At 44.3% G+C, this 26,654-nt stretch overlaps 1 protein-coding gene across 2 annotated transcripts; it reads right to left on the bottom strand.

Annotated features, from left to right (window-relative positions):
- Positions 1-2,371: 2,371 nt before the first annotated feature.
- Positions 2,372-22,282, bottom strand: LOC111852038 (leucine-rich repeat-containing protein 38). 2 transcript variants are annotated; one of them, XM_023827515.2, is made up of 2 exons: positions 21,623-22,282; positions 2,372-7,161 (listed from the first exon to the last, which is right to left on the bottom strand). In XM_023827515.2, the coding sequence occupies exons 1-2, from the start codon at positions 22,248-22,250 to the stop codon at positions 6,908-6,910; spliced, it is 882 nt and encodes a 293-aa protein (XP_023683283.1). In that variant the 5' UTR covers positions 22,251-22,282; the 3' UTR covers positions 2,372-6,907. The 2 variants fall into 2 exon arrangements, with proteins under 2 accessions (XP_023683283.1, XP_023683284.1); XM_023827516.1 differs by lacking the exon at positions 2,372-7,161 and adding an exon at positions 20,199-21,315.
- Between the last annotated feature and the right edge of the window lie 4,372 nt (positions 22,283-26,654).

Genomic DNA, 26,654 nt, shown 5'->3' with positions numbered 1-26,654 from the left:
ATGGAAAATAAAATATCACCGGTGGAAGGAATATAATTTTGAAATGACTCCTGCTAAACATCAAAGGGAAGCAAAAATGGTATATATGTAAAATATATATAAAAGTATATAATGGGGATGGCTAGGGGGCAGTACGGTGGGGCAGGGGGGAGTACTGTCACCTCACACCTCTGGAATCAGCATTCAAGTCTCTGCCGGGGTTCTATGTGTGAGGAGTTTGGATGTTCTCCCTGTGTCATCACTGGGTTTCCTCTGGGTACTCCGCAGTCACCAAATTGCCCATAGGTGTGCATGTGTGAGTAAATGGTGTGTGAGTGTGTGAGTAAATGGTGTGTGAGTGTGTGAGTACATGGTGTGTGAGTGTGTGAGTAAATGGTGTGTGAGTGTGTGAGTGAATGGTGTGTGAGTACATGGTGTGTGAGTGTGTGAGTAAATGGTGTGTGAGTGTGTGAGTAAATGGTGTGTGAGTGTGCCCTGTGATGGGTTTGCACCCCATCCTGGGTTGTCCCCTGTCTTGCACCTGTAGCCTCCAGGACAGACTCTGGACCCCCCCGCGACCCTGAATAGGACAAGCGGTTTCAGAAAATGGATGGACGGGGGTGGCTTGGCAAGCAGTATGTCTATACAGTATGTGTGTAGCAGATATTAATAAAATTTTGATAAATTACATTAACAGCTGGGAGATTTCCCAGGTGTAAAACATCAGCTTAGCCCAGAGTAAAAGTAAGTATTACAAGGGGGTGTCTTTGCCCCCAGAGGGGAGAGCAGAGATCTGTGTGTCTCTGATGCCAAGATTCTGAAGCAGTTCTCCCCGGTTTCATAGTGCAACTGATCCTTTTCATCAGTGTCTCTCTCAGTTGAACTGAGGGCAAATGCTGAATAGTGTCCAGATGGGCTCCTTTGGGGGAGGGGGGCACGTGGAGGTGTGAGGCATCCACGCCACTCGCTGTGCCCCCACGATGCTCATCTGAGGATCATTTATTGAGTAATTACAATGACCCTGAGTCACCTCGCCCTGTCTCATTCGGAGTTTTGAGATTCACTGAATCCTTCGCACTTGTGTTGACAAAGTCTCTCCTACACCATTATACGTTGGCTTCTCTGTGTAATTTCTAGTTGGTAAATTTAGGGTTAGGGAGGGAAAGGGAAAGTTATGAGAGGGAATGAAACTGAGTTCAAGAGAAGCTAGCTAGTTAATCTAAGCGGACAAACAAGACTGCAAATTTCACTCTATTTCCTCCAGCTCTGTGTCCTATAGCTCTGTCTTTTAGCTCTATGTCCTACAGTGGTGGAAAAAACACAAGCATGCAGAAAATCCCAGCAACATAGCCGACGTCCCAAACATGCTGGCATGCTAAGCACGCCCAGCTTGGGGCATCACTATGACGCCGCCAGCGGCTGTGCCCCCCACCGATGGCGGCTCGGCCAATGAGGCCTGGCACGTGGCTCGCAAGGTGCCCCCGGCATCGTGAAAGAGAAAGCGGGGGGGGGGGGACACTGCTCGCTCCCTTCTGCCGTCTGCTGGCCCCCAACCCTGTAACCATGACAACCACACGTGGCACGACGGCAGCAGGCGGACCCTCGTTTCCACTGTCTGCCAGCCAGCATACCCCCCCCACCCCCCGCCCATCCCACCCTGGTTTTAGGAGAGGATGATAAAGCAGAACACAAAGAGCAATATTACTCTACGGCTGCTCTCCCACAACACGCACACGCATCAGCACGCACATACATGCTCCATTCAGCTGTGATGCTGGACAGAGGAGGAAAGCCCCCCCCCCCCCCCCCACCCACATCAGTGTGTATGTATATCTGTCCCAGACTGTCTCCATGCACAGTGTAGCCACATACACAGTCCAGCACATTTTCTGACATTTATGATATAACCAATTCCCAAAACAACACAGATAACTCATATCACCCCGCTCATAATTTAGACATTTCCATGCCAGACGGGACTGTTCATAACATTTGGAATGTTCCGGGCTTTTCCAGCAAACTGTGGCTTGCATAAACCTGTGAAATGGGACATATGCTCCTCATCTTGTCACGGTCTTTACGGTGCTCTCTGAATTATTTGCTGGAGTGTCTCCCTGGTCTTTGCTGGGCTTATAAACTCCTCATTAATGACCATTTATCTCCCATTAATTACAAATTACCAACTCGATATAGTTTATCTGCAGATGGCAACTTCATTTCCAGTATTTGTAACCAGTTAGAGCCACATTTTATATGTAACTGACAGGACTGGGACAACCTCGATGGTTCAACCAATACAACAGCTTCTTAGGAATCACACATGTACTATTGATGTTTATTCTAGCATTTATTTTTAATCTCAGTTTGTGTCCTTTAATTCCAATCAGTGGTACATTTGGAATGTGCTTGGATAATAAAATCGGACATATTTTGAGTATCTTTCCATTGAATATTACTTGCTCAGGAAAAAAAAATATCTGTTGTTATGGTCAGGAGCAGTGTGAAATCTCTGATAAATGGCATAAAATCACAGAATACCTAGAATAATCTGTGAGAAAAACACAATGCAGAATCACCCCAAAATTTTTTATTTAAAAATATATACTTATGAATCTGGACGTTAACTTGAAAATAAGAGTCATGTGTCATAAATAATTTGTTTTTAGACATACAGATTTTTTTTTCCCATTACCATCGCCGATGAGTGAAAGTAACACAAACAGATGAGGTGACTGGTCTCATTCCGAAAGCTTGACAACACATGGGCATGCATGTTTGCAATGCAGGTGATTGGATCTGCCTGCAACTACACAGTAGTTGGATCCGAAAAGATACTCCTGGACAAACTGTGACAGAAAAACAGGGAGCGTCCTGCACAAATTTGCCAGTAACGCAGCACGAAACCACAAAAACGACGTCCCCTCATGGCTGTAGCTGAATTTCCAGCATTTCCTCTGCCTCTTCCTCTCCCTCCTTTCCAGTAAGCCGTGTCTCTGGCAGGCAGAAGCGCTTATCAGACAATGGCGGGACTATTTTCGTTAAAGCTGGTAGCTGCAGTCTTCCATGTTTTCTGCAATACGTCATGCTGCACCAGCATGGCTGATAAAGAGAGAAAAAAAACGTAAAAATCCATTTCTCCGAAAAGCGCCGGCTTCCTCGACGTGGAAGAAAGTGACAGTGGAGAGCGGGACAGAAAGGTGAGGGTGTGGCCTATTAATCTATATTCATGCGGAAATCCAAACAGGACAAAAAATAAATGTGGCAGATGAAAGACATAATTCTCGCAAAGCCTGAACCTTTATGACACACTACACTGTACAAATGGGTGCAAGGAAGGCTTTCTGTGACCAGGTCATACACAGAGGTGAAGAGGCCAACCTGAATCACAAGTAAAACTACAGTGTTCCAAATTATTATGCAAGTGACGTATCAGTAACCCTTCTAGCAAAATACGAATTTATTGTGATCTTCTTGCAGCTCATTCATTTTTCATGCCTCTTTAGATAAAATACACCAATCCCAGAGAGTTTCGTAATTTGGTTTGTCAGGTGATCATAATTGAACGGAAACCTACTTAAAGGAGTCGTTCCACATTATTTGGCAAGTCACAGTTCTCGTTAAATTTTGGAAAGAAGAGAGATCGTTCTGGTGCTGCAAAGCGTGAAATAGTGTAATGTCTTGCAAAAAGCATGAAAACAATTGATTTATCAGGATAACTGTTAAAAAATTGTGAGTGATTCAGAGATCAGATGAAGTACATCAAATGAAGGATCATTACAGAAAGTTTCTTTTGGCAGTTCTCATTAAAAGGGGCAGCTACGTATAAAAATTGCACCATCAAGCTTTAAAACTGCAGCCGATCCTGAGATTCCAGGAACATCTCAATGTGGGATCTCCCACAGGCTGGAAGTTGTGGTACTTTTGCATTTCAGTCACCCCTGACCGAGACTCGCAAACATAAAATTATCCAATGAGCTCAGACATTCAAAAAAGATAATTTTCTAGCAGATTTATCAATGCTGTGTTACACTGGATGGCCCAGTTTCTGATGGCTGGCCAATGGCTTCCCTACGCCCACCAGACTCTGGCATCAACAAGGTGGTCTTGGAGTAATGTTTTGGGCAGGAATTATGGGAAGAGAGATGGTAGGGCCCTTTAGAATCCATAATGGTGTTAAATTGGCAGTATATGTGAAGGTCCCAATACAACATTTCCTGTCCTGGTATAAAAAGAAGTCTTGGCTTCCAAAATGAAATGATGTTCTTGCAGGAACGTCACCATCACATGCAGCTAAGAAGGCTACCAACTCCTAGGAGGCCTTGGGCATGAAAAGGGTGAATCATGGTTGGACCACCATCACCTCGGTCCTCAACCTTATTGAGAACTTATGGATTGGAGCGTTTTCAAAAAAGGAAAATTCATATGAGTGGATGGCAGTGAGAGAGAGTTACTAATGTAATTTCACCAAGGGCATATACATTAACAGGCATCTAGTTCTCTTAAGATGTTTGTTTTTTTTGAAGAACAACTTTTTTATTTATCGAATATAACAGATTTCTGTTTCGAGTCACTTAGGGCACACTGGCTATTCCAAAACTGCACTCAGCATAATAATCTGGAACACTGCATTTTGTGTTTGTTTCAGAATATATATAAAAAAACGTTATCAGGTATTATTCGCTTCTGTTCACATCTATATTCAATAGCATTGTTGACAATAAAAACTACCTAAATAGAGTTGATATTTAGAATAAACCAAAAATGGCATCATAATAATTTGGAACATGGTATATGTGACCACAGAACCACGAGAAATAGGTGTAAATAATGAACATTTCAGCTTTAGCACTTGGGCTTATCTTAATTAAAAAGAATGTGTGCTACAAATAGCAGAGAGATCAGACACCAAGAGGCGCTTTGCTCTGCGACTGTGGCCTCTCACCTTCCTTCAGACCCATGTGAGAAGGACAGGAAGCATCCCAGCTGGATGGAGTGAGACCCACAAGCAATCCAGCTTAACATTCAGGGTTAGTAGTACATAGGCGATGGAAATGCTCACAATGCCAAGAACCGTTTTCCTTGGTAAAAACGGCACTATTTATAAGTTATATAAATTTATAATGCTGGCATGTATTATACAATATTCTCATAGGAATCGGTTACAGCAGTTATATGTTATGAAACACTGTTACAGATTTTCTGATACATATAAAACCAAAATGATTCCCCAAATTATTGCTATGGGGACTAGGCAGAAGACACAATCAGAGGAGTAACAGGACAGGAAACCAGCGCTACGCTACTGTGATTCATCATTGACAGGTCAGGCTGGCAGTCAACATAAAGTAGACAAGAACGGTAGAGAAGACGGATTAAATGGACACAGTCACTCCTTCGATTAAACAGCCCGTAAACAACGGAAATGCCAACGACCCTCTTTGGACATCAGTTGCAGTCTGGGTTCAAGTTAAGAGTTTCGAGGGGAGACCGATAACAAATCCAGACAGAGATCGAACACACCAATACCACCGCTGTGTGACATCCCTCAAGCAGACCAACAGGGTTTTAATTACGAGTGTCTATCAAACCAAAGGACCTCACAAATTTACCTGTCTGCCCCCTGAAATTATTGCAACACCTGCATTAAAATTTATTTTGGTCTGCTAAAAGTAACAAGTTAGCATTACAAGCTTAGCAATTCACCTACAATCCATAGCTAGTTAATTGTCCTATAGAACCACAACCATCAAACGTTGTATACATTTTTCTTTGAGAGTACAGTGTAAAACGATGGGAAACACATCCCGTACTGACTAATACAGGCATCACATTTTCCTGGAGATATTTTACTGATTTTTCAGGCATGTGATACTAGCTTCTCAAAGTTTTCATTCAGTATATAAGTCAACTTCTTAAACACGGCCATCATGACAAGCTAAATTACTAGATATCTGTGGTAATTCTGTTAGGTGCTATCACTTTAAGACTTTGTTTATAAGCTCAGTTTATAAGTCAGCAGCAAGCAAAGAACACGGATTTGGAAACACGAGGTTACATTTCATTGACGCACGAGTTTACCGGAGATTATGTGCATGTGTGGCCGTATTGCTGTAAGAGATGAACAGAGATGAGAACACTCACAGCGGAAGTCGACAAGTGGCAGAGTCCCCAGAATCCCAGAGTTCGGCATTTCTAAAAAACCACGATGGCCACCGGCCTAGGGGACTTACGTACAGCTTTTCCCGTTTAAAGTGCAATTTTTGCTCAGCTCTAAACTAACCTATTTGTTTTATTTAATGGTGTTCGTCCCTTAGAACTATACGAGACTTGCAAAATCTGATACTGCTTTAAAAATTTCTATGTACCTATTTTTTGGGAAGGTTCTATATACATACATGTATATATGGGGAAGAATTTAAGGATATTGGGCCAGAAGAAAAGCAGTATCTTGGCTCAAAAAATGTACGTAAATTAATTTTTCATGGTTATTATTTGCTTTTTTGAAAACTGGCAGTTTTGTACCCCTTATTTTGGGTTCTGTTCTTAGCAACGAGGTTCTGCATGGTCTGGATCACAGGGCCAAGAGCCCAACCAGGAGAGTGAGATGCACCACTCACATTCACATGGAGATGCAGACCGAAGTTCGACTGGAAAACACTGGAAGTGCTCTGAAAGGAGCACAACGTTCATGGAGATCCGTGGCAGTTTAGACACTAATGCAGAACTCGATTTTAAGGGGTGAGCACACTCACGTGTGCAAGTCCACGTCTGAAAGCTGGAGCTACAGATCAGATGTTTTCAATAGCTCTGACACACGGCGGTCAGGCATTTTATCACTGAGTGATATGACCTTTAACCCCTGGACATAGTCATCATGAGAGATGCAAGCTCTATCCTCCGCTCTTGGGTTTGGGGGGGTGGCCCTTCCTCAGTCTTCTTCTTCGTCATCATCATCATCTTGTTTAGAACCTTTGCCCCAACGCTGGAAACAGTGGACAGTGGAGGCCAGGAAGAAACTCGTCATGATGGCGGCCACAGAGACTGAGATGCCGGAGAAGATGATAATGAGTAAGTCGGTGAGGGTTAGGGTCTCGTTACACTTCTGGAAGCTGTCCTGTGTGAGCTGGTCCAGCGTCACCCTCTGGCCATCCATGGGCAGCATGCATTCCAAACCTTCGACACCTGCGGATGGGGAGAGACAGGGTCATTATGTCCCGCCACTGCAAATAACCATACAGTGCGGAACTATTCTTCCATGCTGTGGGCCGCAGGGAGGCACAGTGACTGCACAGGGGTGTAGCTAAGTGATCTCTGCTGCTAACTTGGAGATTAATCACCTGGCCTTGTGCATACAAGCAACCCAGTTAATAATACCTGGCTCATGGGAGTTCTACTTACACAAAAATGTTCTGAGGGCAGCACAAAAAATTATTGGTTCAGAGAGCTAACAAATCAGATTGTAGAGGAGGTGGGTTCAAACAACTAGAGGAGCCCGTTACGGGACCATTACTCTAATTACATAACTTCCTGTACAATCTGATTGGTTATCCCTCCAAACCATTTATTTTTCTTTCTGTCCTCAGAACATTTTTTCTAAAACACCCATGAGCTAAAACCTATCTTAACCCTGGTTAGACTAATGTCCTTGTGAGGGTTTTTACGGGGTCAGCTTCAGGGTCAGCTGCATGGAAGCAGGCGAGCAACGCCAGAAGGCTTGAAGAAGTGTGGAGAAAGTTCAGCTGAAGGCTACTTCACAGCTGCTGGAATTAGGGTATAGTGTCACTCTCGGTTTAGCTGCCTTTCAATTTTATGTTCTTAAAGGGCCCATGACACTATTTTTTCTTGTTTTTCTCTCTCGTAATAAAGATTAGTGACAAAAGCCTGCTATTCTTCCTTGTGACAGACTTATACCCCGTACCCTGTTATGGCACATTTGCACCCATTTGTTTGCCAGACACTTTCCAGTGCAACTTACTAGCTGGTGTGAACAACAATGGTGGCAACCATGTAAAATAAAAGTGTGAGACCTGCTGTAGGCGGGAATGCGAACAGAACCATGTGACGCCGGGTCGGGAAGGCAGAACAGGGATCAAAAAAGCACAGCACTTCGGGATTCAGCACAGGAGACACTAAGGGGAATGAAGTTCAGGAAATGCTGATGAACATGACCAAACATTCTACCCAAATAATACCAAATCCATGCTATATGATTGGTAACTGGAAACAGGAGGGCAAAGGGACTTGTTACACGGCTCTCTGGAATGCTTGATTCTGATTGGTCAGTTGAGACATTTGCAGGTTCGTTCTTTTCAAATAATGACCGCTCCAAAGTAATAACGCATAGCCGGTACTACTTGTACGTTTAAAATCCCTCCGCGCCAACAAAGATTACCGTTTAAAAATGTTAATTTAAAACAAATATGCCAATAAAATGTTTCAAATTCATATTCATGCTCAGTTTTTTTCCTTATGTGGCAAGTAGCCGTGTAATAAGCGGGATAATGTACAGGCAGCCGGTAGTTATCGTGAAATAAACCCCTTCAGTGTGATACAAGACACTCTTCGCTTCGGGTCCTGATCACACTGTCGGGGCTTATTTCTGCGATAACTACCGGCTGCCTGCACATTATCCCTTACTTGTTACCCCGATCTGGGACATCCACAGCCTACAGCCAGAGGGTCATCAGTACAACAATATGAAGTTATTACCATTGTGGCTTAATAACACTCCTGTTATTTTGACATTAGGTTTCCAGGTATAAACACTTTAGAATTCCTGCCACTTGTTGTGTGAAGCTTCCCATCGAAGTCTCAATATTTGTTGTGTTGATTTTATGTTAGGTCTCACTTGGCAAGGGTGTTAATCTTGTACCATCCCACATACTGGCACAGCATGCGAAACCACATGCGTGCAGCAAAATCAAACCATATTGTCGTTCACCTGCTCTGTGCCTCCGAGCTGCATCTCCTGCGGTTCCTCCAATCACGGCGTTCCCCTTCAAAAGCCTGTTAATGTCAGGTGCTACACACCATGTTATCTTAGGTTGAGCTTAAACTTCATGCAGCTTCACGCGCTGCTTATCCAGCTAGTGAAAAGTGACACGGCTACAGATTATGTGACCGACTCAAAAGTCACCGTTGGCTCACCGTTGAACATCATCGGCATGTGTTACTATGCGACCCGGCTTGACTGACTCAGGATCAGTTTCTAGGTGCCATGAGGATTATGCATGCAAACCCAGGATAAAGACAATAATGTAGCAGGACGATGATGTCACTGCTCGCTGTCGTTGAGGCCCCCGAGATTCAACGCCCTGTGCCCCCATCTTCAGTTAAGTGAAATCCCCACGAAAATAAAGAAATTTAAATTTAACTGCTGACAAAAAAAAAAAAAAAACAGCCTATATTTCCTTGATGTCCTTGTTTACCATCTGTCCCTTTATACATGGATTGAGGAAAAAATATATTGGAATACTGGGTCCCTTAAATGCATTCTGTTATTCATGTATAGAAGGGGCAAGATGAAGGCGGGGGGCGGGGATAAAGGACCCCCCCAATTTGTCACTCGTTAAAGATTACGCTTAGCAAGAAGGACGTGCAGATTACACGCCGTCAGGCTCTCGCCTGCCGAATGGCATCCCAGCTGGGCGGGGATGTAAAGGCATGTGTCTGTGTCGCATCTTTAGCTGTTCGCCTCATTAATCGATTTCCGTTTCCCCCGAGGTCCCGTAATTCACACAGCGGCCTGGGAACCAGTGTGGGGATTTAATTTAGCTTGAGCGAATTAATAAAAGCACCCAGGGCTTGATGAGCTCTCTGACTGGGACTTCTGAGAGGGAGACCCCCGTACAGTGCGGGGTGACAGACACTCGCTGCCTCTAGGGGGCATCAGTAGAGCGAAGAAGCTTTCTCAGATTCTGTAATGGTAGTGTGTATGACACCTTACGTCTAGCAGATAAACAAGACAAGATCTAGACTGTCCTGCTTCACCCTGTGAGATTCTGCTTTAACAGATGTGATGTGATGCTTTGCAAAGTGATCGTAAAATAACAGTATGACCTACAGAAATGTATGTTTGGCCTGCATAGATTTATGATGAAAAATATTTTAAGGGTGCTGCTCCTTTAAGAGCGGTACAGTTCATTGGCTACATCGTGCGTAAGAGGGAGGGATTTAGTGTGGAATGGTGGTTTTGTAATGGATGGAAACATTTTGTGTGACTTATGGAATAATAATTTCTTTTACCGCATTTTATCTTGCTGCATTATTCAGGGCATATTTTAACTTCCCCATTTTGTGTGTGTGTGTTTCGGGGGGGGTGGGATGACCCAGAATCCAAGGAGCGCCCTGCCTTAAATCCTGCGCTTCCTGGGATGGGCCCCAGGCCCACTGTGACCAAGTACAGGGTAGGTGGTTATGCAAGATAGATGTATACAGAACACATTAACACTTTTACAAAAGTATTTAAATAGGTAAGCATCAAATTCCACCATTGCCATGTCCATTCAGAAGTGACCTCTAGCAACATTTCCAAAGATGATTGGCTCGGGATATTATTTTGTTGGTCACGTTGAACTTGTTGTGGTCTACAGTAGTCTAGATACCTAGATTATGGTCAGCAAATGTTTGCACCAGGGGACGGAAAGTGAGCGATGAACTTCTCAACCTGAGAAGCATTTTGTGTCGTGAAAGGCCAAAATCAGATCTGTGGCATCCATTTGCAGACCAGCTGCTCCAGCGTGCTGCTCTGTTTGCATTTCTGCTTTGCACAGAATGAACTGCAGCCTTTAACGGCGAAACAAACCAATGGCAGATGTTCCATTTCACTCTCTCACTCTCCCTCTCTCTCGCACCCTCTCTTGATTCAAAAATAGTCACCATCAAGATCATGCGGACAACGTGTACGTGTGCCATGTGATAAATGTCAAGACTTGGATATGGCGGCCGATTTGCACTAAATTTACCACTTTCCACGTGACAGGCACACAGCTGCGAGAAATTAACATCTTGGCGGAAACGCAAAGATGTGCTGTGAATTGAATAGCCACCATATAGCCAATGACGTTGCATGACATCAAGGAGAGTCAGGTGCCCCGGCACGTGATAGGTGGAGCTGCTTCTCCTACCCACTCCTCCTGAGGAGCTGTAGTCACAAGACCAAGCATGCTGTATCTGCCCCCCCCCCCACCACCACCACCCCAGTCACGCACATCCCACCTGTCTACAACCCCCCACAGCTTTGCCAAACACCTGCCCTGAGAGAAAAATCAAAGAGAGAAGGAAGCAGCCCACAGTCAGCTGGGTTTGTGCATCACTTTCTGATCATCTTTCAGTTTCTCTTGCCACCACTTTTCAACCAGCTTGCTTAGCAAACACACACAAACGCCCTCACCCATGGTCATGAGCTTTGGTTAGTGACCAAAAGAATGAGATCGCAGATGCAAGCAGCCAAGATGAGTTTCCTCCGCAGGGTGGCTGGGCTCAGCCTTAGAGATAGGGTGAAGAGCTCGGACATTCGGGAGGGACTCCTCTGCGTTAGAAGGAACCAGTTGAGGTGGTTCAGGTATCTATCTCCTGGACGGCTCCCTGGGGAGGTGTTTCAGGCATGTCCAACCGGGAGGAGACACCTGGACAGACTCAGGACACGCTGGAGAGATTATATCTCTCAGCTGGCCTGGGAACGCCTTGGGGTTGCCCCAGTGGAGCTGGAGGAAGTGGCCAGTGAGAGGGAAGCCTGGCCATCCATGTTTAAACTGCAGCCCCCACGACCCAACCCTGAATAACTGGTGGAGAAGATGAAAACAAAACAAAGCAAAACAAAATCAAATGCAGCTTTGAGAACCACAACAGTAACTGTACACTGGCAGGAGAATGATAGACGACCTGCCTTTGTTTGCCTTTGCAAAGCTGTCAACTGCAGCATCCAATAGGAGAACAAGGGCAAAAAATGCCAATTGCAATCGCTACGTTGACAAAACAGGTATTTAGCAAAAAAGGACATACAGAAAAGTCAACAAATGCAACCTGGTATACCTCTTTCCACCAACAAAAGTCAAAGAAAATACTACACAGAGAAGCTGTTAGAACAAAGGATCTTTACGTCTTTAGCAAGAAAAGTCAAATAAGAGACAAAGTGGAGCTTTCGGTAGCATATAGCTCCCGTGAATCTGGTTCACTTCTGGTTGTGATTAATGGCTTCTATTTGTGTCGGCGCTGCACATTTTGGAAGCCAGCTGATGGCCTTTCCCACGATGAGCTGGCCCGTCTGCGTGCTCCACCTTCCGCCGCAGATTGATTAATGCACCTCCAGAGCCAAAGTTTGCATTGTTTAACATCTCCTGTGTCTTGATTAGCAACCTCTCCCTGCACCCTTCCTGCAGTGGACTCCAAAACACCTATTCCCAGAACGCCACATAAATCAATAGTTTCCTAGCGGGAAAAGGAATATTTTCACCCATGCAGATTCTGACCCGGTTTCCACAGAGCCTTCATTGTGATTTATCAATGACACAATGTGCTGGAAAAGAAGAGAGAATTGGAATAAAAGAGCATCTTAAAATAAATCCTCTTTTGGAGTTTTTATGTCTTCGTGTTCTACTGTCTTGTCTTTTAAGCGGCCTCAAAAGATGTTAGGAAATTAGGCCGAATAGGACGTAGGCCGAAATGGGGAGATCGTCTCAATGCTGAGTGTGGAATTTCAGCATTCCCCACACACAACAGCTCCACTGTTTGTCACAGGGATGGTGTGACCTGCAAAACCGATGGTGTGTGTCACAGGAAGCGAGGATCGCTTGCACCCGTGTACAGGGGCGTCTCTAGAGATTTGTAGCCCCATGAAACCACACCATATTGGGCCCCCAACTCAGACCAATCTAATTAAGTTCCAAGTTTTTTAGAGCCCCTTGCAATCATCATGATTCCCCCTCCCCCATTTGTGGCGACCCTGCCTGCGAGGCTCCTTGAGCTCCTCACTGTCTGCTTAGCACAAATTTCTCATTGACGACATGCTCACTGGGCCCTGACCTCAAATGCACTGCCCCATTATTCCACAGCAAACTGTGGACCCAGCTAACGCTAACACCCAGTTGACAGTGATATTAATAGCAACTGTGGGTAATTACCGTGTTTGCAATGGCTGCCTCATTGTTTTCGCAGCAGATAGGTGTCTGTTGCAATATATATATATATATATATATATATATACAGTATATTTAAATGCTTATTATAAGCAAAATCTTCACATTAGGAAAAGCTCTATTTTAGAGTTTAGAGTATTCCATCTAGTTATTGGCACTGTTGTCTCCATGACATTATGGCACTTCCAGTTCACTGTAAAAACCACTTTGGGTAATTAAATTGACAGAAGAACCAGCAAACAGAAAACGATACCATGCTTTTCGTATCAAACTCTGTTACAGGACATGAGCATAAATATCCCTGCACCAAACACGACGATTTGGGGATTGTTTTGTCTCTCACACTGTGTTACATCTAGGGAACGCTTAGCTGTAAATCAAGGAAGGTCTCAAGTTTAGATCAGAATACATTTTGGCTATCAAATGACATTGTTTGTAATGACACATATCAGTGGAGTTGAGCTGCTGTTGGTGTCTTGCTCAATACAGCGAACACGTCTGATCTGTGCTAACTGCTCTTCTCATCATTGGATTCCCACCAAAAACTTGAGAGAAATATGTGATCTCCATTGTTGCCAACTCGTCTCTCAGATAGCTATGCGTATGTAGCTTGTCCAGGGATGTATTGTGTTTTTCAACTAACGTGTCGTAATTAGTTTATGATATCAGGACTAGGCCAAATAGTAAACTAAACCAAAATGTTTCACCAGGGTAATTGAAAAGAAACTTCTCTCAAATTTAAATAATATTTCTCATTTGGTCCTCCATATATCGCAAAGCCCAGTAGTGTAGAAAATAAATAAAAAAAATAAAAATACAAATGGCTGCCCTCAATCAGCATAATACTGCCAGTTCAAATATAATTTGAGGACTGAAGAATCTCACAGTTTTCCTCAGAAAAACAAACCACAGCGACCCGACGATGATGAGGATGATACGAGGATGACGATGAATGTGAGCTAACACACCTGGTAAGAAAACCGACAGCTGAAAGATGACAAAGTACACCTTGAGGAAGAAAGCAGTATTTACACTTAACTGATAGCTTCACAAATTTATTAGAGCAATGTGTTTGGTTCATGAACCCTGAGGTGAGATTTAGGACTTAGGAGATGCCAGCATTTGCCATCCAAATAGTCTCTATCGCCACAGTATTTTATTTCTGAAAATGAGATTTTTTTCTCAATTTGACACAGGGAACTTGGGATTAGTTACCGTTAACCTCTGGCTCTGGATGTTTCTGCTTTAAACATTTGTAAAGCTGTTTCAGATGCTGCTCGCATTATATAACCCAACCTTAACAAAACTCCTTCCTGCAGTTTAATTTTATCTTTGAGAGATGCCTTAGCTAATCATTAATGGGTAACAGTCTGCTTATTCTATTTATGTGACCGTGAGATTCGAAGGTGGTGAATTTAGTGAGCAGCTCTGTCCTTCCTGCCTCACTGATGGTGCCCTTCCCACCCACGGCTCCCACAACTCGCACAGCATCCTTTACGTTCAGTGTATTTCCAGATGGTGTTTACTGCTATTCCCTGGTCGACTATTCTGTGAGAGAACAGAGGAGGAGAGGAGGTTATTTAAGCAAGACTCATGCATTTCAGATGCTGGGTCACAGTGACCCAGCTGACCGAAGGGCACCATCGTTTAGCACTGTGACATTTCGGGTTACCCACTGCACCAGGTCACCTCGGGGTCCGGAACGGCGGCGTCCATTGACAATAGTGGCCAATCCAAAGTGCTCCTCATCTTGGCTTCCTAGATGAACCTTTAGCTGGGCCAGTAGTTACCATTGTATCTATTGGGGGGGGGGCTCTTTAGACTCATCATGTGTATACATTATAGGAATAGCATATGTACCTAATTTCCATAAAACAAGATGGCTTTGAATAAATATTATGTACATACAGTTAAAGCCAACTTACAGCATATGGGTGGAGGGCTGAGGAAATATTAGATCCAAGTAGTAATTTGGTAATCTCACCAATATTTGTAAACAACTGATGGAAACAGTCCCTGAATTCTGAAAAGGATTATTTCCTGTTTGCCAATGAATCAAATTAATCATGCATACATAGTATGGACAAACATAACGTACAAGAGAAACACTGAAATGTAGGGAACTGATCCTGTGCCTTCCACTGTGGTATTGAGTGGGGTTATCAAACCCTGCAAAACTGCACTGTGTCATTCCTACACAGCAGTGTAAGTCGTGAAGGTTATTTACAAGATAGAGATCAGACTTGTAAATGTGGGTTGTAATCATTTGTACAATCTCCCTGTTTAAGTGGCAGAGGTCCAGGGGAGGGGGTGTTTAATCAGACGGAGCACTGGAAAGCAATCACTGCACTGGAGCTGTAGCCATTGCTGAGATTGGGGGATTGCAGTGGTGAGGATTACAGCTACAGAGAAGCACTGGCTACGGGAAATGGGCAAAAGTGCCAGGACCTTCTGTGGCCAATGAGCCCTAAGTCCCATGGATACAACTTATTAGGGAGGTAAGACAGCTGGACTGAAATGGACCAGACACCCAACATTAATTCCGGCAGCTTTGTACATACATAGAAAAATATATAGATGATTCCTGAAAATCCATTTAGTTGATTGATTTTCAAAATGGTACCTTTGATACGCTGAGCTAAGACACTGTGGCTGTGTAACTAATCTTTGCTCCACCACAAATCTGTGCTCCATCTGCATTGTTCATCTCTGAAGGGTTAATGATACATTCCACATAGCAGGAGAGAAACCTATGAGTTTGGAGGTCAACTGACCAAGGGCGGACAGTCCTTGGGAAACTCTTTGGGCTATAGGCATGTGTCATCTTGGGACAGCTACAACCATAAGGCAGGCACTACTCAGGGAACCAGTCTCTTGTAGGCATTTCCACCTCATACTAACTACACAGCCTGACCTCGTTAGTAAATAAAGAGATGGTTTTAATCCAAATACTGTGGCTGTCATTTATGCGCAACTGAAGCATTCATACTTTACGTATTTCATTCTGCCTACTCTGGTTTTTTTCCAGGTTGCTCTATTTCTACAACTTAAATTTGCTTCCAGTTCTAAAGCATTTAATTCATGGTGCGCTTCTTTTTTTTCAGTAAAACATCTGGTGCAAAAATCACACCTTTCTTTCCCAGCATGCTTCTGACAGGCGGTGTGCTGTACAGCAAAATGAGGTGTGGCAGTCAACGAGGATGGATGGGACCTTGTTTTAAGCTCTGATGCACACACCAAAGAATAGAAAGTGATCCCCGCTCCTCAGAGGAGTCCATCCATCAACGTTACGGTCAACCGAAACCTGCAGGAGGCAGACTGCCAAATTCCCAGTCAATACTGAAGTATATACGGTACAGTAAAATATATATGATGTGACATGAATACACAAATCACTATGTCTCAAAGAGTATAAAATATAATGATGGGAGGGAAGTTTTAAAATACTGCGTGAATTTTTTCAGTGTAATGATTTGAATAGCCTCTTTTTTTTGGGGGGGGGGTGTTCGAGGGGTCAGTTTGTGTGTGTGTGTGAGATGTCATGATTTACAGACCCCCAGCCAGATATTTCACTCACCTCTGGCAGTATTTCATTTGTGCAGAATCAATGGACCATTTATTGAAAGACTCTTAACAGAAATGCATCAGATAAAGTATTTATCATTGCAGTTTCACAGATCCCGGCGTGCCAGCAAACGCTGTGGATGAACCAGGCCATTGTCTCCGTTCTATTCAAAACATTTTTGTGTGGTAGTGGAACAAGCTGAAACTAATCATTTTAATTATGAAACAAAGCGCACTGCATTCTAATCTGCATTGTCTTCTTGAGAAAATGTGAGTTTTTTTCATGTTAGCAATGAAACAATGAAACGAATGAAGGTGTTTTAGTTAAACAAGTATTCTCAAGACATCATGCATGTAACAAAAAAAAAATGTTGCACTTTGTTATTTTTTCTGTGTAGGTTATTAGGCTGGGAAATTAAATCTAATATTTTTTTCAAGCTGCATAAGAGCTAAAGGAGAAGATGATTTGATGCTACACGTTACAATGCTGGACCTTCAGGGAAGACAGAAATTCAGCAAGAGAAAAGAAACATGGAAAGATGAAGAGACAAAACATCATTTTTACCATTCAAGCTGGTGTACTGTCTAGCTATTCAACCTGGCAAAGTGGTTATTTCAGGACAGTAAATCTGACACAGAAAAACTATTGAATGTAATGTTTAACTTCTGTTCAATATTCCATGTACTTGAATTTAAGCAGCGGAGAGGGTAGCACACATCAGGTGCCTTAAACGAGGGACTTCCTCACCCCCGCAAACATGTGAGAAACTGTATGGGTAGGAGAGTTCTGGACTGCCTGCTCGCTGTCTACCCGTTTCAGTTTCAGAGGGTGAAATCATTCTCCCTGCATGTCAGACAGATTGTTTTATGCTCCACTCTCATAAATCAAAAGTTAATCACACTTTCTGGACAAATTTATTTAAGGTGAAAAGATGAGCATATTTAAAAACAGTACTACACTAATTACTCATTCAACATGTTCATTATGCCTTCTGGAATCTTCTGTAAGTATTCATTCCTCTCTCAGGACCAGGAAGAGCTGCTTATCACCGCTGTCACATCCCTGCCACCTTATTTAGCCCATCGCTGCTGCCTCCGGAGGCAGTTTCCGCAGACATGAGGCATCGCGACAGTCCAGGTGACACGTCCAGAGGCACTTTGCCGATATGTCCTACGGAGGTTCTATTGGACACATGAGCATGACCACAATATCTCATAAACCTTCCCCGAAGGAGCAGAGTACATCTGTCAGTAGTGGTTTTTGAGGTTAGGGCTCAAGCCTGCTCTTGTTTGCGGAGACAAAACATCTGAGGCGTAATAATGAGAGGACTCGCTGGTCATCCACCTCTGCAGCCGTGTTTGCTCTCCAACAAAAGCATGTTGATCTAATAAAGGAGAGTTTGACCCGCTGGCATCAGCTCAGATTTTCTCATTCATTTTGACTATATGATAGGAAGTGGCCGTTGGGGAAAAAAGCACTTAATTCTGCATGGTAACCTACAAATGACTGAAACGCAGGTTCACTCAAGGACATGGCATCACAAGGAAGTAGTCTGCGTCAAGGTGGCTCACAACAGCGCAGTCAAACACTTAGTGCTTTGGGCGTTCTTCGCTTTAGCCTCCATCTGAAATTCTGGTGTCAGTCCAGCCGTTTCCCTACTTTGGAATGTGCCACATTTTGAGGAACTCCCACCGGTGTATTTCTGGTAGATAATTTGCTACTCAGTGGATCGCTGGTGTAGTGGAACAACGCCTCCGAACAGTGTTTCTCGCTACGGTCCGTGTGACTGTTCTGGGCAGGAAGTGACAGTTTGCTGTTATTTTTGGGGAAAAGTGAGTAAGTCTGACATTAGCTTATTTGCCAAGTTAAGTGTTAAACCCTGCCCCATTGAGTATGTTTAACATAGAGCAGCCTGGTCTTCTCTGCTTTTGTGTTTGATCTCTGATTTCCCATGTTTCTCAAAGGCTTTGTCGGAAGAGCTTGGCGCCTGTTTTCTAGATTCTCAAACAGTCAGAGACACCAGAACCAATTTACTCAGAATTTATCCAGGGAAAACTTCTGTGAAGCAGGGGTAGGTGGCAGTGTGGCTGGTGAATTCTGGCTGTTAGCCAGAAATCTCCCAAACATTTGTTTTACACGCCAGACATTATGGGCACTTTGAGGCTGATTGACATGCCTCTTTAGCTGGGAGGTACCTGCTAATTTTTGGGCACTCAGGAGACCAGGTTTGGATAAGGTTCCTCTCCGCTGGTTTTTGTCATTTTTGTCAAACTGATCAATTTTGTCCCTTGTATCAAATGTGATTTTCTTTTTTCTTCAAGAAGCAAGACATTAATCCATTTTTCACAATTAAAACGCTTTATGTACTGATGAATTTTCAAAGAAAAACAACAAATGATATTCTCTGCCTTGTTCTGAATTACACATTTTTGGCCATGCAATGAGATGAAACTTCCAATGACCATTTCAAAGAAATTCTCCTCAGCAAAGCTTTGACTGTTTTTAGTGATGTGGCAGAGTTATCCTGCCAAATGATGTGATGGGATAAATTACAGCATATAAAGGATCCAGAATCACACTCAATCCATAGGACTACCTGGCCAAACTTTTCCAACTTAGTCTTAAAATGCAAATTCAGCTGTTAAGATCTGTACAGTCAGTATTTTTTTTTTCTGTCTTTCCCTTTACCTGCTAGAATCACTTGGGTCTTTAAAGAACAATTTGTGCCTTTGCTCTCCACACTAAGTGTCACAAAGAATGGTGAAGATTTATTGCCTGGACATCAAAAGCAGACATTCATCGGCTTATTTTTCCTTGAGCTGCAACTTTCTGTTTAGCTGGAGTCTATTGGGAGGAAAGTTTCCGCCGTTTCAGAAATTGACACTCACAGGAGACATGCTCACAGACGCCATCACCCCATAAACACCAGCCAACACTGACCTCCTACTGAAAGGTCACTCTGGTTTCTTACAGCAGCCAAGCGATGAGTTTGACACGCCCCCCCTCCAAATTTCATTTGCTAGGGCTGTAAATGTGTAGTGTAGCAGAAGCAAGTCCCCTCCCCCCCCCCCCGTCATTGCAAGGTGCACATGCATTCAGCCTGTAATCACATTTTCTCCCTGAGAGCTCTGTGACGTGTATTTTTGACTTTTCCTGGTTACACCGAGGCAAACAGGCCTATATTCACAGCGTTATATCTAGAGACTCATCATTTTTGCCCACATATTTAGCCAAGTGCTAGAGCAATTTAGGTTAACGTACTTTATCAAATATACAGCAGAATAACCCCTCGGGGATTTTCAGATTACAAGCTTGTGGCTTTAACCCCCCATACTATCTAATGCTGCAGCAGCTATTGACTGAATTGGCAAAGCGCTTATGTCTGAACCAGTATCTGGGTATTTCTCTAATTGTCCCTGTGTCATACCAGAGGGTATGGCAATGACATGGCGGAGATGGACTTGTGCGGTGCGCGTGTGACTCTGCAGACGTCACGTGTGCAGAACAACAGCCCTGAGGTCAAAGTCCCCTCAAACAGCCCATTTGTAACCACAAATACAGGATCGTACGTGTGTTTTCCACAGCCACAGAGATGTGACTAATGCCCCTTGGTGCTGCGGCACCACATCACCAGCAGGGGAAGCGAATCGCACTGAGATGGATGGTGCACACACAGCTTCTTGTCCTGCTTCGGGCCTCTAACATACGTCTGCGAGAGACTTCGATCCAAAACAAAATTGAAAATGCAGACAAATGTTTCATTTGTGGCAGGTTAACGCCCTCTTGCTGCAAGAGCCGCCAGGGCAGACCCTAAGCCATGAAAGAAAAATGGATAGTCAGCTCTAACAGGTGTACCAGTCTACCAACTGTTTGCTTATGCTAAACATAACCTCCAAAGGACAAGAGAAACTCTCTTCATACACCTTGAAAATCCCAGTTTGTCAAAAGACTTCTTTTTTAAATCAACCTTGCAAATGTAGCGATTCTCACCAAGCGGCTGCACGTGGTTATGCTGTACCTGTTATACATGTAGACAGACTTCTCTTTAACATTACGCAGAGTTCGTCCAGTATATACATCAGGGTTCCTGGCCTTAAAGGCTCAATTGGGATCCTCGTTTAAGTTCAGAAAGTCACAAGGACAGTGAGATGTTCAGCCTGATTGGCAAATTTCTGTAAAAAGTGAGAGGTACAACAGTTTGAGGTCGAGTAAACTTAGGGTTTAATAACAAACACTTAGCAGACATGCCCAATTTCACCCTAAGGAGAAGGGAGTGAAGTCAAATAAATAATTAAGGCATCTCGTTTGCTCCTTGATAAATAGCTAGTTGTGACCCAATGCGGGAGGTTGTTTGTGTCTCAGGCCATTTTCAGTTGTTTCCTTCTCCTCTCGTGCACCTGCCTTTGGTAAATGTCTCCGAGGCGACGTGCCGGTGGGTGGTTTCCGGGAGTCGTCAGAGCACAAGTGACAGCTGATGCACGTATGGCATGAGAATCTGCCCAAACTGGGAGGAGAAAGGGCTGTGGTGCCGGTGACAGGTGCCCGATACCCACGGCATGTGGGGACCGTGAAGGCGGGGAATATTCTGGAGCAGAATGCAAAGGGAGCTGTTTTCCGATAGCCGAGGGGCAGAACCTGGAGACACCGGAAAGGTTCCCACTAAATTCTTTCACAGGATTTATAAAGCTCAGTTCTTTAAAAAACTCGCCCTGGGGGGAGAGGGAGAGGAGACGATGGATGACAAAATGAGGACGACCAGTGAAGCCGGTTTTGTTGTTTAAAGGAGAACAACACAACAAAACAAGTAAACAGAAAGATCTACTGGTGAAGGGAGGGATGGACCACAAAACAGCAGGTTAGGAATCTGATTACGATTTATGGGCACCGATGCTAAGGATATGCCGACCATCATGCACGTGTGGCAGCCACCCGGCTGACTTACCGTTGGGAAGCTTGTCCCTGTTTTCCACCAGCCAGGCAAAGAGTTCGGAAAAGTCACAGTCGCAAACCCAGGGGTTCCCCTCAAGGCGCACCACCTTAAGGGATGGCAGCTGGCTGAGGGCGCCGACCTGCAGGCTGGACAGGGCATTGCGCTCCAGCTCGAGTTCACGCAGGGAAGTGAGGCCCAAGAAGGCGTCCTCGCTGACCATGCTGAGGTACGGGTTGCTTCCCAGGCGTAGCTTGATGAGGCTTCGGGACTCCCCAAAGGTTCCCGTCGGGATCTCTGTCAGGTTGTTGCTGCCCAGGTCCAGGAAGACCAGCCTGGAGGAGGGGCTGATGGTGCCTGCCTCAATCTGGGTGATTGAGTTGTTACGGAGGTCCAGGTAGACGAGGTCACTGTAGAGGACCAGGAAGTCAGAAGGAATCTTGGGGATCCAATTGTTGGAGAGCAGGAGGCGGCGGACATCCAGCGGGAGGGGTTCTGGCAGGCGAGTCAGCCCCCGGCCACTGCAGTCCACCGTGTGGGGGTCCGGGCACAAGCAACTGGGCGGGCAGATTGCCCCCCACGTCAGTAAGGCAGAGGAGAGCAAAGCAAGGAGAGGCTGGATCCAGCGTACACATAGCAACATGGTCAAGAGGCGGTGGGGGTGGTCGACAGGGATTTAGGACAGGGAGGGTTGGGATGAGGGTTACCGAAGGGAAGGGGGAGGGGGGCGGGGGTCAGAGGGTGGGAGATTAGGACAGGGGAGGGGGGCAGCCAGAGGAGAGAAGGAGGAGAAATCAGAGCTCCAGGAGAGCCATCCCAGCATGCCCAGAAAGTCCCACTGTGGCGGAGCGTGGCGGCGGAGCGCGGGAGATGCCCGGCGACGTGTCTCCGAGGGATCATCTAGCAAAGTCGACCGGATCGGGTGGCAGCCTGCGTGCTTTTGAAGGAAGAAGGGGAGGAGAGACAGCGAGGGAGCTTGAGAGAGCGAGAGAGAAGGAGAGAGAGAGAGAGGACGAGTCGAGTCGGGAGAGGGAGTGAGAACGAGCAGGAGAGAGAGCCAGCCAGCGAGCAGGGAAGATTAGCAGAGAGGTAAACAGAAACAAGCAAACCACGAGCCGGGAGAGGCTGGTCCGGGGGCGGGGGTGGAGGTGGGGGTGTCGCGGACAGGGGGAGAAGGCTGCTTAATGCGCTGCCGACCTCAGGGGCCCTAATTAATGAGGCATCTGCCTCTTGGACACAAAGAAATGTCGAGGGGGACCGGTGAGCTTCAATGCGGTGCCCTGGGAACTAGAGCCTGGGGGGGGCTGACTCGAGGAAAGTGCATGCCATGCTGTCGTGGTGGCAGCGGGAGGCCCAGAAGGGCAACGGGTTCCGGGGATGGCGGTCACGGCGTGTCACTGTATGGTTTCCTGGCGGAGCGCTCCAGCCCTGCGGAAACTCAGCACCGCTCTGTTGCCATGGTGAAGAGCTGAAAACATTTAAACCGAGTTGAGTCTTGCCAGGAAAGATTTTTGGTTGACAGCCGCTGATAGCGAGGAGAATTAAGTTCGGTTATCGTCCCCTGTTCTGTCAGTCTAGGTATTTAAAGTAAAACCTGAGGTTACAATGTGATGTCATTCGTGGGATGACAGGAAGCTAAAGTGTATCATGTGTGAGTTTTTTCACAAATGGGGATACACACATGTCATTTGGTGGAATGGCATCAGAAAAATCTGAATTTCATTTGTTTTCATTTAACAAGAAATCCATAAATCCATCTTTTCTCCAACCATTTCTCCTGGTCTGGAGCAGCACCTGGTACACCCTGGATGAGATACCAGTCCATGGCAAGGTGTCATAGATGTAGATGTAGACACACTCACAGTTGCACACTTGGTACAATTGTTGCACTGCATGTTTTTGGAATATAAGAATAAACTGGAGTATTGTAGGAAAGCCGTACCAAGAGAAGAAGAACAAACGCACATCACACCATTCATACCTATGGACAATTTGGCAATAATTAGCATGTTTTTCAGGGGGGAAACTGGAATACCTGGAGGAAACTCCATAACAACACAGGAAGAACATGGAGCGTGGGGAGTGATTTGACCTCTGGTCCCAGAGGAAGGAGGCACCAATACTAATCACTGCACCACCACGACTCCATACCACCCCTATCAGATAATCAAATATGTTAATAATTATTAACAACTTATTACATATTAAAACATCAAAGAACTGAACTGTGCCACCATATGCTGAAAGCTGCAGCTTTTGTTAAAAAAAAAAGGGAGAGAGACTAAAATCTTTAATTATAATTTAATCATGGAGCTTACTTAACAATTATGATCGAAATTAAGTCATCCCCAATTAAGGTCCCATGAGAGGTAACATTAATATTAATGTTAAAGGCATGATTCATGAAACCTGAGTGATCCAGCAATCCCACAAATAGGAGGGAACCCAGGAAATTATTGCAAGATACAGTTATATAAAGTCCTAGGCCATGCAACACCATGCCTTTGACATAGAGAGACTCACATTGCTGGCAACCTCACTGAAGCACCCAAAAATGGCTTGAGCCCAGTTGGCTGGCCCATGGCCATCACTGCCATTAAATCTGAGGGGGATGTGCCCCCCTCACATTTCATAATTATTCGTTTGGACCCCCGACACATTTAACATTAAATATTAGTTCACCCAGCGCTGTTTCTATTGCTTCGCGAAAGAATCCATTCCACTTGTTCGACATGAGAATACACATACCACTGAAAGACCACTCTGGGTTTTGCAGGAAATGCATCTAATTCATTAGAAAATTTCTGGGGGAGGGTCCCCAGACCCCCCGCCAGTGTGCCCCCCCAAATTCAAAATACTTCTGACGCCCCTGGGCAGGTCCACGGATGAGAGTTCAGGTGATTCATACTCTTCCCAAGAGTCCTTGCATGGAATATCTAGACTTAATATGCCCAACCTCAGGGGGTAAAGAGGGGGTTGGATTTCCGCTAAAAAAGGGCAAAGCTGTTGAGCATGAAATATGATGAATCTACATGACTCAAATTCCTTTAAGAACCTGCTATGACTTATTCCTCAAGCTTCAAGGTGAAGATGAAGACATAATTAACAGCGATAAAAATGGCACTGTTAAGTGCATGTGTGGCCTTGGTGCGATGACCGGGCCGTGAACCAGACCCCAGACATATTAAAGTCACTCTTCAATCTCCAGCTCCTCCCTTCATCTAGCCCAATAACGCTGCCACCAAGCATTCAAGATTCATGCCTGTTGAAGGTCACCAGACTGATTGTGTGTCTGTGAGATCCCTGAGATTATATGATCACTTGCTCATCCCTTTACAGTACGAAGAAGTCCTTCCTACTCGATGAGTCGTCTCACAAATGACTTGCACACCATTACAGTAAAAGGCACTTGACAGGAGTTGAGGGCGTCATTGGAATTCATAGTTCATAAGATGAGCTTGTGCTGTCTATGATTGGATGGTTGAAACCAATGGGAATCTAGGGGAGCCAAAAAAGTAATGAATGGTAATTGGGTTACATCTGAAGATGACTGACAGGATATGAATTGTCACCCACTGTGAATTGAATCTAGTGTAGAATGATTATGTTACTAAAAATTCAGGTGTTTATTAAGTTCTTAAAACTGTATTGAATCAAGAATTGATTATCAGACTGGTCTGCCAAATTTATTTTAGGTCTGAAATTCCTCCAGACATGTAACTTTACCGATGGAACTGAGGAGTGACTTTATAAGTTATAATTATATTGCGGAACAATCGATGCTTACAGATTAAAAAGTTTGCACTTGGTAGTATAGAAATTTTCATCTGACTGAGCTGACACATACATTAAATTCATTTGTAGCTGGATTATTGCGATCCACTACCACGCACTACTATGCAGTATCCCTGGAGATTAGCATATTAGCTTATAAAAAACAGTGCTGCATGATGAAACCTTATCAAGGTCTATTCAGGGAGAGGTCTATTACTGAGGGCACATGGCATGGTAGGGTTACATCTGACAGCTTTGTGCTACATGAGGTTCAGCCCTGATAGAAGGTTAGGCACCATTATTTTTACAGTAGAATGCCAGGAGATTTAACCAATGCCAACCTTCCTCACTCCTATTAAGAGATTCACTGTCCTTTAGTTTACAATTGATGGTACCAGGGGCATTTGTAATATTATACAGGATATTTTTACTTTTCTTCTTCAGAATTCCCCTTCCTTTTAGTCAATCCAAAGCCGATTTTGTGATAATCACTAAGATATTTCGATATAACGGTGCTGGTTTCATTTTAAACCTTTTTATGATGAAAAAAGTTTTGTTTATTCAAAGCATCATTTGTCACAATTTAAAGGGCATTTCTTTTCTTACTTTTGACAGAAAATGCACACAAATGTTGTCTTTACAATTTGCTTCAGACGGTAGAATCAAATTACGTTTTATACACTTGGCAAGATGTCTGTAAACAAATTTAATAGCAGAGGAAGCGGAAAACAGCCAGAGGCTCCCTGAAATTAGGAAGCGCAGGGAAAAAAGCAAGGTTATCAGAGTAAAAGTGTGAAGCGCTGCGGTCCTGCGCGGATTCTCCCACAGTTCAGTATGGCACAAGGTGCACTGACCAGATTTTTAAAGGCAGTTTTCTTACATATTTGTGTTTCTTCATTGAGGATCCAATATACTGAAATTTAAGGAAGGTGATTGTCATGGAGCAGCTGATGGCAGAGAGGTTGAAATTTACTGAGCCAAAAGGTTGCCCTTTGAAATCCTATGAAAGGTCTTGCAGTTCAAAGTTTCTTCATGCTATGCTAGTATTAATGGTGTACATGAAGCGTAGAAATGAAGCGGGAAAAATACAAGTTCACTTTGGACAAAGATGTACGCTGAGGAATTATTTAGAGAAATGAATTCAAAAATGACCAGGTCTGTGACGCTACATAACAAGTGCTAATTTATAACTAATCACTCAAGTCAAATTCAAGGGTCAAGTCTGACGTTTGATATTTTCCTGACATTTCTTGAGGCTGACATTTATCCTTCG

Source organism: Paramormyrops kingsleyae, chromosome 8, assembly GCF_048594095.1.
Source record: "Paramormyrops kingsleyae isolate MSU_618 chromosome 8, PKINGS_0.4, whole genome shotgun sequence".
In the NCBI taxonomy this organism is placed as follows: domain Eukaryota; kingdom Metazoa; phylum Chordata; class Actinopteri; order Osteoglossiformes; family Mormyridae; genus Paramormyrops; species Paramormyrops kingsleyae.
This window is presented reverse-complemented; position numbering and strand designations above follow the sequence as displayed.